The sequence below is a fragment of the Cavia porcellus genome, unplaced genomic scaffold (assembly GCF_034190915.1).
Source record: "Cavia porcellus strain 051 isolate PalLab524CR breed Dunkin Hartley unplaced genomic scaffold, mCavPor4.1 scaffold_6, whole genome shotgun sequence".
In the NCBI taxonomy this organism is placed as follows: domain Eukaryota; kingdom Metazoa; phylum Chordata; class Mammalia; order Rodentia; family Caviidae; genus Cavia; species Cavia porcellus.
This window is the reverse complement of record NW_026947489.1, coordinates 26,224,741-26,239,763: the sequence shown is the minus strand read 5'-3', so window position 1 is coordinate 26,239,763 and position 15,023 is coordinate 26,224,741. Positions and strand designations below refer to the sequence as shown.

The following is a 15,023-nucleotide window of genomic DNA, read 5'->3' as shown; positions in this document are numbered from 1 at the left end:
ACAAAAATAATAATAAGTATACATCTATACACACATACCTATATTATATATATGCATGAATGATTAGATTCTTAAAAATTTGCTAAGTGTAAAAAATACAATATACATGTGATTTTAATAGAAAATTGGCAACTGCAGAGCTCAGAAGACTGGTTGTCAAACCTGAAAATACATCAGAATCACCTGAATAGTTTTTTAAGGATTGCTGAGTTCCATTCCTACTGAGATTATTAATATCAGAAATGGAGTTGGAAAACTGGATTTGTATTTCTGGTTAGTTCCCAGATGATGGTGATGCTGTTTATTGGTCTAGGAACTACTACTACCTTTGAGAACAAGTGACTCCTATCTTAAATTGCTATACCACATATAATAATATATGAATGCCAAATTCTGCATACGAATGGGTGCTTTAATGTTTTTGTAATCATGATTACATAGATATTATTTGACATTTCTTTTAGTATAGTTGTATTCAACATATATTTTTTATTTTAAGGATGAAACACTAGTGCACTGTAGTCTAAATGAGCTAGAAGATGCAGCACTTACTTTTCCAGTCCTTTTCCAAGATGTCATATATCAGGTAATTAAAAAATTTTTAAACTTGATTTTTGGCCTCTTAGGTCACATTTTAAGCTAAAAAAAGAAAAAAACACAAAACCAAAAAAATGATTTTTAATGTGTTCAGTGTTTTTTCTGTAGATTTCCTGGTGGATTTTAATGGTTGGTTAACACAAAGTAGCATTCATGCTAGGTAGTTAAAGTATTAATTTGTTAACAAAAGAACACTAACTTTTCTTACCTAGTGATACAGGTTAGTTTCATAATCTGTTTGCCAGCAGGTGGAGGCAGGAGCACTGATACAGATCCTTAAGAGGAGCATGCCAGATTATAACACCTGTTGGTGTTGTCTCCCCTGCCCCATCCCCCAGTTGTAATTAATATAAAGAAAACACATTCTTTATTGGTCATTTTAATTTTTGATAGCAATATCATCTGTAAAGTTATAGTTTAATAGGCCTACTTTATATTAATCACAAAAGTCTAGGATTCTCTACTAGTTATTGCTTTACTTAGAGTTTGGTATTTCTCTCATGTGTGTGATGGGCAAGGAGCCATGCAGAATATATAGTTAAGATTTCATTGGATTATGCATGTTGACCATACTTTTAAAGATTTCTTTGTCTTTAAGATTTATTAAGTGAAAAGTACTTTTCCATGTTGGCTGTTCTGTTATTTAATTAGTATTATATTCCTATGGACCAGCTGTTGAAAGATTGGAGAAGGATCAAAAGAGTTGTTTATCACAAGGAAGCCAACCTAAGGATTAACTACATAGAACCACAAAGCATTTATCATGTTGGTAATGAAAGGTTTTTATGGTTGTTTATGTGCTCTTCATAGTTAGAATGTGGTTATAGTTTTCTTGGCAGATTTTAGTTGCTGTCTCACAGGAATTATAAAATTTCATAGTTAAACAGAAGTTTGTGTGTCAGGGCTACTTTACCAAATTTCTCTAGTAATAAGTCATAAGAATATTTTAGCAGTAATTATCAGTTCTAATTTAATATAGGTAGGGATTAAAGGCATGGCAATTTCTGAATGCTATATTCACCTCACTTTTATGTAAACCAATTTTATTTTAATCTTGATAATCAGGATAACAAAATATACATAAAAGATTTTAAGATGTTTCTGTTCCCTTTTAACTGATTATTATCTGGTTTAGGGCAGTTCTTTTTCATAAAACATGCTTTACCAAATAGCTTACTCTGGTTTATTGCCCATCAAAGATGGTAGTTTTTTGGCAAATGGAAGTAGTATAGTAATAATTTAGTTTTCACTGTTAAGCTCAATAACCTGGCTGGTATTTTGTTGTTGTTGTTTATAGTTTTGTTTTGTTGTTTTCAAGATTGTGTTTGAGGAGAACAGTTGCTTTAGGGCTTTGAGTTTGGAAAGGAAGCTACTTGAAAAACATAGGTAAATAATGATGTGGAGATGACTTTTTAAACTTCTAAATTTGAAAATAATTGGTTTGGGGTCTATTTATATAATTTTTAATAGTGAAAAAAGAAACCTGGAAAGTTAGGACCATAAAAATTGAATCTTTTTTCTTATTGCTCCCATAATTTCTGCTTTAATTCTTTATCTTTTTAAAAGTTCTTATTTTAATGTGGATCTGGATAGTTGTCTTATTTTGAAAAGGCTTACAGCAGTCCATATTAACTAATACTTTACTGCACTTACCTCTGGAATTCTAAGAATCCTTTATATTCTATATTTTGAAACTGAAGCTGAAAAAGAAATTACTTACATAGTAATAATCAGCAAGTTTGAATCTTAGAAGCTGTAGAGATGGTTCTGTTTTAATACTATGATGTATGTACTACATCAAAGACAGTTTAGTTCACTTTCAGTAAATTTTTTAGTGTGTCCATAGTTAAAATTGAGTATATTCCCTTGGATTTCTGGTTTTTGGCATAGCCAGATATTCTCTCTGCTTTTTAAAAAAATTACTGAAAAAATTTTTGGGTTAGGGTTTCCCTAGTTTTTTCAGACCAGCAAGCTCCCTTTAAACAGGGAATGATGTCTTTTAAACTTTCAGTGGTGTGTCTCCATCTACTGGCAAAGAAGAAATATACACAAGGGTCTGTGATGATCTAAGAGATATTGGAGAAACCACATTATTAGGTAAGATGTCACTTAAATATTTAACCACTATACTGTAATGTGGCCCACTTAAAGGTAGAAACCTGTAAAATACTGTATATACTCTTATTTTTAAAATTTGAGGTAAAATTTACATGACATGAAATTAACTATTTTTCAGTGAATACCTATTAAATATGTCAGTTCCATAGTATTATATTCTGTCTTTTGCCCTCTCCCTATGCCCCCTTTCTTTTTCTGTTAAAATAGGATCAGATTCTTTTATCTGAGTCAAGGCCAGATGAGACCTACTTTGTTGTTTTTGTAAGGTTGTTACATTTGACTCATATCTAATTTTAATTGTACATAGCATTTCTTTAATTTCAAAATACATATATCTTAATAATCTTCTGTATGGGCGAAGGATTTAGCTCAGCAGCATAAGCACCTGCCTGGCAAGTATGAGGTTGTGAGTTCGATCTACGGTACCACCAAAAAAACTTCTGTAAATAGAGTTGACAGACTTTTGGTGTAAAGGGCCGGCCGTAAATATTTTAGGTTTTGTGGTCTTTGTTGCAGTACATTTTCTGCCATAGTAGCATGAAAGTAGTCATAAATTTAAAAAAGCATGGCTGTGTTCCATTAAAACTTAATTTACAAAATAAGTGGAGGACTGGATTTAGCCAGTAGGCCATAGTTTGCTGATGCATGATCTAATAATTATGAGATTATATACAGTAAATTTACACACCTGTTGTAAATGGAAGCAAGTAATCAAATGCTCATCAATATTTTTGTTACCATATATAGAAAATTTAAATTAGATCCACAGAAATCTGTTTGTGAGCTTTCCTAGTTTTTATCCCCAGATCAGAGATTGAGAAAAGTTTGAAGTGGCCACTACTCGAATTTAAATATTGCCCAGCTAGCCAGGTGTGGTGGCACATGCCTGTAACATCAGCACTGGGGAGGCTGAGGCAGGAAGATGACTATAAGGCTAGCCTGGGCTCCAAAGTGAGTTCAAGGCCAACCAGAACTGCATAGTGAAACCCTGTCTCAAAAAGACACACCCCCCCCGCCAAAAAAAAACCCACCAAAAAACCTAAAAACAAATATAGGCCGGGGATATAGTTCAGCAGCTTAAGTGCCTTCCTGGCAAGCACAAGATCCTGAGTTCTATTCTCAGCACCAAAAACAAACAAAAAAACCAAATACATACTGCCTAACTTCATGATACAAGCTCTTTATTTGATTGATGAGTAGGAATAAACTTGATTAATGAAAGTGTTAGAATTTTTGAGCAGGTAGCTTATTGAAGTCTAAATTTTGCACACATTTGAATTCCATTTTATTAGGGATAAAAAATGTAAAATATCCATCTCAAAAGTTAATGTACTAACACTATATGGAGTAAACAGGTTACAGTTTCTTGTATGCAGATACAGTCATTCGAATGAAAAACTGACTTTAAAATAGGGTATGGCACTCACAAAGGCAAAACAGATTTTTCTTTGAATTGGTGTTTTAATTAGTTTTCCTGAAAATTATTTTTTAAGTAGTTATTTGGGGAAGCATTTATTCAGAAAATGGTAAAAATGGGAAAACAAGTGCATAATCACTTCCAGTGCACATGTTTAATCTGTATAATTAGTTTATATTGACACATTTTCAGGAAATCCATCTCATGGTGTTACTCAGTTAAGAGGTCTCCACTGTATTTAGTTTCTGTTCCTGCAGATCCACCAATTCAAGACTATAGGTCATCTCACTCCCTCTTCCATCCAGAAGATGACTTCTATCCACAAGCAGGACTGAATCAAAAGACATTTTTCACTTAGCTCTTGAGCTGAAACACCTCCTCAATGACCTTCCTCTGTCTCCATCAAGAACTGGAGCTCAATTTTTTGAAGATGTAATAGAGCTACTCAGCCCAAACGTGGCTGTTTGAAGACAAAAAGAAGATACCTCATATGTTTGACCACAGTGCAGCCAAACGTAACTGTGTTGTCCAACTCCTCAATTCTGTAAAGTATGGCAGGGGAATCTGATTTTTTTCACCAATAAGACTTTAGCCAGTCAGTGGCTTTCTGAAGATCAGTAAAATCAACAGACTTTGGGTCAGCTGTCCAGAAATCAGATTGTGGTAAGCACTCAAGGAGAGAGATAGGATCTTGTAGGGAGCTACTTATACAGGGTGCTTTGCTTTATTGGTAAAGGTTCCTTTTATGGGAAGAGTTGGGGAGGGGGAGGGGTGTGGGATGCTCCATGGTTAGCAGAGTTCATCTTCTTCCTATTATTATAGTTTGTTTCTTGGAAATATTATAGCTTAGGATAATTTTTATATCACAGAATGAGAATTAGAAGGTCAGTGGTTTCTATCTTTCTTACAAACTTTCCTAGAAAAGTTAACTTTTTGATCCATGAAGAAAATCATTTTAGTGAAAAATTTTATAGTAAAAAAGCTGGTTTCATTTTCTATTTCCACAAATTCTGACATACTACTAAGAAGACTTTTAATTATTGAAATTAATCAAACATAATTCCATTGTACATAGGTAGTATGTATAAGTATGTGGCTTAAATATAATATTTGGAGTCACAGACACTTAGTATTGAGGATAAGAATTTAATTAGTACGGAACAGTATTTTTTTAAAGAGCAGAATATATTTATTGAGAGAAAGCAAGCTTCTGAGAAAGAGACAGAAGGGATCCCGAGTGGGTTGCCCTGAAACAACATTTTGATAATTGGAAATAATATTTAAAATACTACAGAGCTCCAGCAATAGGTTAGCGCGCAGTACTTATATACAAAATATTACAGAGTAATTTTCCAATCCTTATTAGTGAGTATAGTTAATCATTATTAATTTTTAGATTTAAGAAACAAAAGAAGGGCTCACTTATAGTTCTTTCACAAAAAAATATATATATTTCATGAGAAAAATCTTTTTTTTTTTTTTGGTACTGGGAATTGAACTCATGACCTTGTGCTCGCCAGGCTCATGAAGTATTGTCTTAAAACATGTCTTTCAAAATCAGGAGCAGTTCATTAAGAAAATATACTGTATGGAATATTGTGGTTTGTTTTTTTTTTTTTTTTTTTGTCTTTTTCGTTTTTATCAGTACCAAGGATCGAACTCACGACTGCACACTTGCAAAGCAGGTGCTTATGCCGCTGACCTAAATCCCCAGCCCCAGTATGGAATATTCTTGCTTAATAGCCAAAAATACATTTAAAAGGTGGCAGTTGATTACTAAACTTATTAAATCGAAGGCTTCTAGCTCAGTGGCATAGCACCTACCTAGCAAGTGCAAGGTCATGAGTTCAATTCCCAGTACCAAAAGAAAAAAAATTGAAGGTTTCATTGTCTTTGAACCTTAGAGTTTGGTTTCAAAGATATTTTTGTGTCACCAAAATGGTTACTTTTTGCCTTTAAATAATAAGACTATATTAATGCACATCAGAAAGTTTCACTGTATTTAGTAAGCATATGTGGAAATGAAATAGCCAGTTTTACTTGACTGATCTTCATTGAAAAGTTTACTTCATTGAAAAATTTTAATATATCATCTATATGAATAAATTAAACTTAATGCAACTTGGACTCTTAAATAGATATCCTCTCTGTCACCCTTCCCCTTATTTTTGGAGACCGAGTCTCATCTTATACTCAACTTTATAGCCCTAGCCTGGTCTCAAACTTTGATCCTTTTGCCTTTGCCTCTTAACCTGCTAAGAGTACAGGCATGTGCCACTAGGCCTGACTCCTTAAACAGAAAAAAAAAAACCCTTTCGAATGAAATCTATGTAATAGAGTTAAAGTTTTACACCTATAATTAATCCCAGCATTCTGAAATGTCAAGGCAAGAGGACTGTGAATTTGAGCCTAGTCTGGGCAACCTAGCAAGACTCCTTAAAGCTGGGATCGTAGTTCAGCGGGAAGGCTCTGAATTAAAAACACAAAATAAAAACAAATACCTGTCTGCCTCTTGCTGGAACTTTATCAAACTAAAATATAAGTAAAATAACTCAGTGGGCTATGAGGATTAGCTTCTTATGGCCTGCCTAACAATCTTACTTTCCTAGATGGGGTTTGGGTTTTGTCACTATGCTCTGAGATTGATGCTAAGAAAACATTAAGTAGATAAACTTATCAGCTAGGAGTCATTACCTTCCTTCTTCCAAAACAGTAGATGACATAGAGTGGTATCTCAGTGTATGACTTTATTTTGTTCTACAGTTTTGGAAAAGATAGTCACATTTCAGTTTGTGTGAGGAGGATGGCCATGGTCATGTTTGTCACCTGATGTAGAGTTTGCAAACAAGAACAAAATTTCGCCAAACACTTCTGTTCGTGAACCAAATTGTTTGTAAACAGAAACGTTCATGAACCAAGGTACTGAGGTGTAGGACCTTTTGGAATTGAGGGTATCCAATTCTGCCATGTAGAATTATACTGACTTGAACTGTTCTCCTTACTGGTTACTTTTAATGGGGTGGGGTAATGATAGTAGCTAACAGCTCCTGGCACTTTAAATGTGCTAGGCACTCTTCGAATGCATTGTATGTAGTAACTTCTCACAGTAGCACTGTGAAATAGGTACCATTATATCCCTTTCATAAATAAGGAAACTACGATGTCCAGAAGGTTAGTTGTCAGAACCACTTGTATACCTATGTGTCTACCAGTTGCAAATAACATTTCATTTTCACAATCTCTAGCTTTGTATATTTGCTTTGCTTTAATTTTTTTTTGCTGTTTAAATAATAGCACTCACTAATCATGTTTTTGTTTAAAGGAAAGGGCTCTCCCTTTGTAATGTAGGCTAGCCTTAGAATTGTTATGTAGCCCATGCTAACCTCAAACTCTTGCTCCTTCTCCTGCTCCAGTTATGTGTCGCCTGTTCCCTTTGTGTTGTCGTCCCTCCCATGTCCCTCTGCATGACTGAACCCATAGCCCTGTGTATGCTGAAGCCTGCACTCTACCTCTAGCTATATCACCAGTCCTTGAATTTACCATTTTTAAGACCTATTGCTATTGCTATTATATAGCACTAAGTTCAAAAGATAGCAGAGAGTATCAAAGAGATTTCTTTGTTAATGTTGAAACCATATTGTCAGGGCTTAAAATCAACTTAGAAATACTTATAAAATCACAGGTAAAATTTTTTTTTTTCTAGGCTTTTGCATTCAGTTTGAAACTGCTTATCTTTGTAGGGTTTTCTTTTTTGGATTTTAGATTCTTATGATAGAGATCAGGGTTTGGTCATAACAGAAATTATTTAGTTGACTTAAGTTAAATGAACTTTACTCCTTTTATTTTGGTCTTTTTCATTTTTATCGGTACTGGGGATCTAACTCACGACCACCTACTTGCAAGGCAGGTGCTTATGCCGCTGAGCTAAATCCCCAGCCCCTACTACACTATTTATAATGAACTTGTAAATGAATTTATATATCAGGACTACTTTCATTTAATCGAGTTCTGTTAACCATTAGTGGCCTGTTATTATTGTTGATAAACATTTAGAAATTAGAAGCAGTTAGTCAGGTAATGCTAATGTACTATTAATGTAACATTTTAAAAATAATATATCCAGTATTTCGTTTTTGTTTTGTTTTTGAGACAGGGTTTCACTATGTAGTTCAGGCTGGCCTTGAACCTACTATGTAGCATGGCTGGCCCCAAGCTTGCTATGATCCTTGTGCCTCAGTCTCCTGAGTGCTGGAATTGCAAACATGCACCACAAACCCAGCTCCCATTGTTTCTATATGAAATTAAAATTTCAATAGTGTAACAGGTTATACAAAACTAGCGTTTATTGGTATTTTGCAGATACGGACCAGTTTTTGCTTTTAAAGTTTGGCATAAGGACTGAGGGCATAGTGCAATGATAGCATGTACAATTGGTTCAATCCCTATTACTTTAAGGGAAAAAAAGAAAGTAAGTTTGGCATAATGAACATGTTTACATGTTCCTATCTTCTGGTAGTAGTCAGATTTGATTTTGGTTGGTTTGGTTTGGTATCAGAAATTGAACTCAGGACCATACACTTGCCAGGCAGGCACTGTGCCGCCAAGCTGTATCCCCATCCCAGTAGTATTTGTATGTCACAGTTGTTTCTTACTGCAGCAATAAGGTTTGTTTGTTTGTTTGTTTGTTTAAAGCAAGGTCTCACTGTGTAGTTCAGGCTGGCCTTGAACTTCTGATTCTCCTGCCTCCCAAGTGCTGGGATTACAAGCGTACACTACCACACCCAACTAAATCATTATTTAAAATTTGCAATTTATTTTTCAAAATATATTTGGTTTATTGAGACCCAGGGATGGTGGCACATACCTTTAATCCCAGCACTCAGGAGGCTGAGGCAGGAGAATTGCTGCAAGTTCAAGTTCAGCCTGAAGCACATAGTAGGACCATGTCTCAATAAACCAAAAAGAACAACAACAACAAAAAAAAAAACCCGAAAGTATATTTGGTTTACTGAGAAGAATTTTAAACTCCTTGTAATATAGATAGAATAGTTACGGTAGATTTGGAAGTAATGCAGTGAATCTTGGTAGTCTATTAGGACTGAATAGTTTAAAGTTGTAAGTTTGAAAGATGGTTGGTAGAAAATGGGAAGTAAGCTGCTCAAGTCAAGAATCTTTGAGAATAAGAAGAAAAATGGAGACAAAGGCATTGGTGCAATAAATTTTAAAGCATTCAGAGGATACTTATGTGTACATCCATATGTTTATGACTCAACACAATGAGTAATGATAGTCTCAAGAATTAAACTGTGTTATACATGCTAATGCTTCTTGACTTGTATATATCTCTGCACAGACTTAATATATCAAATGACTTAAGACTTCGCTGGTCTTGTATGTTCATCTTTGTGTTTCTGAGATTTGCCTTTGTATCACATGACACAGCTCCATGTAGCCCTAATTTCCAGACTTTTCACTGTTATTTTGTTATACCTTTCTAAAGTAGCTTCAAATTTCAAGATGTATGGTAGTGTTGTAGCTTAGTTTTAGGGCACTCATCTAGTGTGCACAAACCCCTGGGTTTGATCTCCAGCACTGCAGAGGAAGGGGAGAATAAATAAATATGTCATTTAAATACAGTAGAATGCATGATTAAGTTATACCTTTGACCTATACTGAAAGTCACCGTGGAAACTGAAAAATGTCACTTTTCTTGGTGATAAGCACTGTTTCAGTGAGTTAAACCCCAAGCTTGAAAATGTCACTTTTGAACACTGTTCCACTTTTTATTCTTGGAAAATATAGTTTAAGTAGAAATATTTTCTGCAGTGGAAGTGTGTTATAGGGAGAGGAAACAAATCACAAATTACAGAGGCTCTTAGTTTACTATACAGAACAAAAGGATATTAAAAATAAAACATGCAGAATGATTTTTTTGGTTATTATAGATCTGTTTTTAAAAGATTGATAATTTTTTTGCCAGTGAAATGTAATATTAACTAAAATATCGTTATTTGGCTTACCAAACAAAAATGGTATGCTTGGTTTTCAACCAAGGCTGCAAACTGTACCAAATATTTTAAGACAGAACAAAAGAGTTGGTTAGGAGAGCAGCTATTGTTATTTTTTTCATATCTCATCCTAGATAACATGATTAGGTACTAAGAATTTGATTATTTTTATTTGCTAGGAAAAGTTATAGAGCTCACTTTGTTTTTGATTTTTCATGGAATTAAGATAAAATGCCTGACTAATGAGAGGAAAAAAAAAGAATCAAGCCTAGATGATGAGTTACATTAACACAGTGATAATCAACATATGCCTTCTGTAAGGATTCAGTTAATTCAGTAGTGTACTTGTGTAGTCGTATTGATTTGCTTATTTGTATTTGTCTGTATTGCCTAACTTCAGGCAGTTCTGTTTCACTTGATTTTCATCAGATGTCTGCTCTATATTTGGCATTGTCTTATGTCTCTTGGTCTTTGTAAATTATAAAGATTAGTAATACATTGTTCTGCCTCTTGAGTATCTTTTGCACACTTTCCCTGTTTTGCTCCAAAACATTCTTGGAAATGGGATTTTTGTTGTGGGAAGATTTTTATGTTGCTGCCACAATTAAATGTTACTAAACATAAATTTGATTTTTAGCTACCACGTTTTTTTCCCCTTTTAAATGAAAATCCATTGCATCTGGAAATAATGTGTTATTCATAGTATCTGAAGTTAAATCTTTTAATGGAGTACAGAATTTTTCTTCTAATAAAATTTTATAAGATAATTAGCTGGGCATGATGGTGCACTCTTGTATCCTAGCACTCAGGCAGGAGGATCATTGCAAGTTTGAGACCAGCCTGGGCTACAAAGTGAGCCCAAGGTCAGCCTGAACTGCATAGTGAGACCTGTCTCAAAAAGACAAAAAAATGAATAATTTAAAAGGGCCAAAATCTTTGGTAAATAGTTTTTGGTGGTTGCTCATAGCTTATTTCTGTTCTTTTTGAATACTCGAGTCTATAACAGTAACAATACTAAATGATAAGAAGCAGTAAGATAGCATATAAGACAGTTCTTTGGATATTCTAGCCTTGTCTGATGTTAATCACTAGGTTTTTGAGAACTGTTTTGTTTGACTGTTACATACTTTTATAATCCTAACACAGTAGTGCTAATTTAGATGTTACATAAGAATTATTAAAATGTAGAAGTTTTCTGAAAAATTGTATTTAAACCTGCCAATCCAGACTTTTTTTTCTTGAGTATTTTTACCTTAATAGAAATTTAAAAGAAACCTATTCATAGCAGGTGATTGTTGAAAGGAAATTCTAAAAAAAAAAAAGTGGCTGAGGATTTAGCTTAGCAACATAAGCGCCTGCCTTGCAAGTGCACAGTCGTGAGTTCGATCCCGGTACAAAAAAAAAGGAAATTCTGAGTATTTATTGAGGAAGGTCATTGAGACAGGTCAGCTAGAGGTGACATGCAGACCACCTAATAACTGGATGGACCCTACCTGGCTGGAAGATGGAGATGATTGGTGGATCAAAATCGCAGAAGGAAACCACCTACTATGTTTAGTTTAACTGTTTATTAAAATTGTATCAGTGAAGTATCATATGCTTTTATTTAACTATTAAAAGTGAAATGACCACTTGTGATTATTATTACCATCCCAGTAAAAGATTGTTTTAAGTAACTTCTTATATGTGAAATTTGATTGGAGTGATACTTAATAAACATTTCTGTTTTTTAAAATGCCAAGTTTTAAATTATACCTAAACTTAAAGCACACCACACCTTAAAATAACTGGTTTCCATTTTATGTTTATTTGCTAAAACTGTCTTTATGTTTTTTCAGGTTTATGTGAGATTAAGACCATTCTTCAGGGAATTCCTGGAGCGTATGTCTCAGATGTATGAGGTAAATGTGCTTAAGCTAATTACATATGTATTTTTACTTATTCATTTAATAGCCATATTTAGATCATGTATAATGATTACTTATTTTTCTCCTGAATTTTTAGATCATTCTTTTTACTGCTTCTAAGAAGGTGTATGCAGACAAGTTACTGAACATACTAGACCCTAAAAAGCAACTGGTCAGGTAAATTTAATTAAGAAATAGTAGAAATGTTTGTCATACTGATTTATGAAGTTATGATTTATAATTGAAATTACTATGATTCAGTTTTGGTGAGTTGTATATATATTTACTGTTTTGGATGATAAAAATAAATGAATTTTTAAATTCCAAAACTCTATAAAGAGTTCCTAATTGTAATTCTATAGCTGTATAAACAGACATCCTTTAAACGATACAAAGATTTAAGTGTATTTATTCTCTGTGACATCTGTATCATTTCTTCTGGAATTGGGTGGGAAGAAAATGTGTATTTAGTGTTTTACCTCTTTATGTCTCTAAGATAATACATGTTATCTGACCTTTTAATGGAAATAAATTTTTTTGTTTTATTTTGTTTAACTTATTTGGGACAGAGTCTCGGTATATAGTTTAGGACAGCCTTGAACTCCCTATGTTACCTAGGTTGGCCTCAAACTCACCATAATCCTCTTGCCTCAGTGTCCTAATTTCTAGGATTGTAGGCATGCACCACCACGCCTGGCTTATTTGGCTTTTTTAAAGAACAAATTTATCTTCCATGTCAAAGAAAATGTTACATGAATCTAAATGGAAAATAAAATTGTTGTAGTCACTCAGGTTATCCTGATCTGGGCTTAGTTCCTTGTGTTTGCCCAGCAGATACAGTGTATTCCTTGTTATGCAGGAGTGTGGATAATTTTTAAACATTTTGAAAATTACTTCTATTATTTCTTTCAATTGAAGTGAGACTTCCGTATAGACTGCAGTAATCTTGCTGTGTATAACATGTTGGAGTTAGTCTGAATTTTTGACTATGAGCAGAGAGAGATGGCACAGAAGGCTCATAAAGACTTTAATAGCTATGTATTTTCTTAAATACTTTCCCCCATAAATTGTCTTAGTGAAAAATCTTAAACTTTCTACTCCTAAGAACTCTTTCAGGGCTGGGGATTTAGCTCAGCAACATAAGCACCTGCCCGACAAGCGCAAGGTCATGAGTTCGATTCCCCCAACTGCGGCCCCCCCACCACCACCAAAAAAGAACTCTTTCAGGCTGGGTGTGATGGCGTACATTTGTAATCCCAGCACTCAGGAGGCTGAGGCAGGAAGATCGTTGTGAGTTGGCCGCCATCCTGGGCTACATAAGTGAGTTCAAGGCCATCCTGTACTACATAGTAAGTGCCTGTCTAATAGAAAAAAGTAACCTGTAAACATATAAACGTGCCTTTTGTTTTCCTTTTTTGGGTGGTACTGAGGATTGAATCCAGGACCTTTGCATTGAGCTACAGCCTCAGCCCATTTGTTATTTCTTGTAGTTTGAGACAGGGTCTTTAAATTGCCCAGGCTGGGCTTGAACTTGAAATCTCCTGCCCCAGTCTTCCAGAGTGCTGGAATTACAGGCTTGTACCATCACACCTGGTTGAGAAATGGTATTTTCTATTCATAAAAGTATATTGCAACTTATATTCACTTTTACCTGACTTTAATAAAACTGTACAAGTGATTTGCTTTGATGACTTCCTTCATTCTAAAGATTTCTGTTCAGCATGTCCAGTGATCCAGGGAACAGTGGTGAGCAACACGAATGATTCCCTCTTGGAGCTTTCATTTTACTGGAGAATAAGTCATAGTTGTGGTATTATTTTAAATTAACATACACTTTTAAAGCTAAATTTACACATTTGAGTGTTTAAATTTACCTAGTTGCAACTTTAAAAACTTAAGAAAAGTTTTTGGACAGTAGATATGAATTCAGTAAGAATATTGTAGGGAATTTTTTTTTTTTTTTTTTTTTTTTATTGGTACCAGGGATCGAACTCACGACCGCCTGCTTGTAAGGCAGGTGCTTATGCCGCTGAGCTAAATCCCGAGCCCCAAGGAATTAATTTATAGTAACCAGGTAGACTAGGCAGTTGCTGTATAATCTCTGCATCCCATGAATTGAAATGCAAGTTTGTTGACATAGAACAACTTCTGTTTCATAGTTAGAATGAAGTAGCCTTTTTTCTTAAACTTCAGACACATACTATTGACTCTCAGACTCCTGAATAACAGGGCAGTTTTTAGTGTAATTAAATTTATTTTTTTATTTTTTAGTGTAATTAAATTAATTGTACTATCTACATACATAGTTGTCTGTCTGAATGAATCTGCCACTATTGGCAACGAGGTGTCAACAGTGACTTGTGTTTACATATTGTACCTCTCTAATTTCATCGTATCTGTTTATAGAAATAAACTATTTACTGTCATTTTTTCAAAGTAGAACCATCTTTTCAGCCTTCAAGAAGAAGGAAAACATTTCACCAATTAAAGATATTCCTTATAATAAAGGAAGAACTATTTATACATTTTCTCTGTATAGCTTTTCCTTTTTGCCATTACTATTGACTCTTAACATTTTTTTAAAAAGGTTGAGTTTGTATGTGTGGGGAAGGGATGAAGATTTTCATCTATTTTTGTTGAGTGAGCTGTGACAGATTTTGTGATTAAAAAATACTCCTTTCTTGAAAGTGCATAATTAAAAAGTACAAGTCTGAGTAATTTTTGCATTCTGAAAAATCGTTAGTTGAGGTAAGAAACATAGAAAACAAACTTTCAATTATTAAAGTATACACTGAATGATTAAAGTATACACTGTATTTCAAGGCAAAAAAAATCAGTCTTCAGAGACTAATATTTTGACTATAAATGGGAATTGCATTACTATAAGTATTGTAAATTATTTTGTCTAGTTTCTAAAATTGGTGAAATGTCAGTTTACATTTCTTTGAATTTAAATCTGAATACCACTTTAACCCA

At 34.0% G+C, this 15,023-nt stretch overlaps 1 protein-coding gene across 6 annotated transcripts in view; it reads left to right on the top strand.

Annotated features, from left to right (window-relative positions):
- Positions 1-15,023, top strand: part of Ctdspl2 (CTD small phosphatase like 2) — a 74,746-nt gene that overhangs the window by 50,671 nt on the left and 9,052 nt on the right. For all 6 annotated transcript variants that reach the window (XM_063250133.1, XM_063250130.1, XM_063250131.1 and 3 more), the window contains 3 exons: positions 500-586; positions 11,979-12,041; positions 12,145-12,224. In XM_063250133.1, the coding sequence (XP_063106203.1) occupies positions 500-586; positions 11,979-12,041; positions 12,145-12,224 (230 nt within the window). The remainder of the gene's footprint in view (positions 1-499; positions 587-11,978; positions 12,042-12,144; positions 12,225-15,023) is intronic.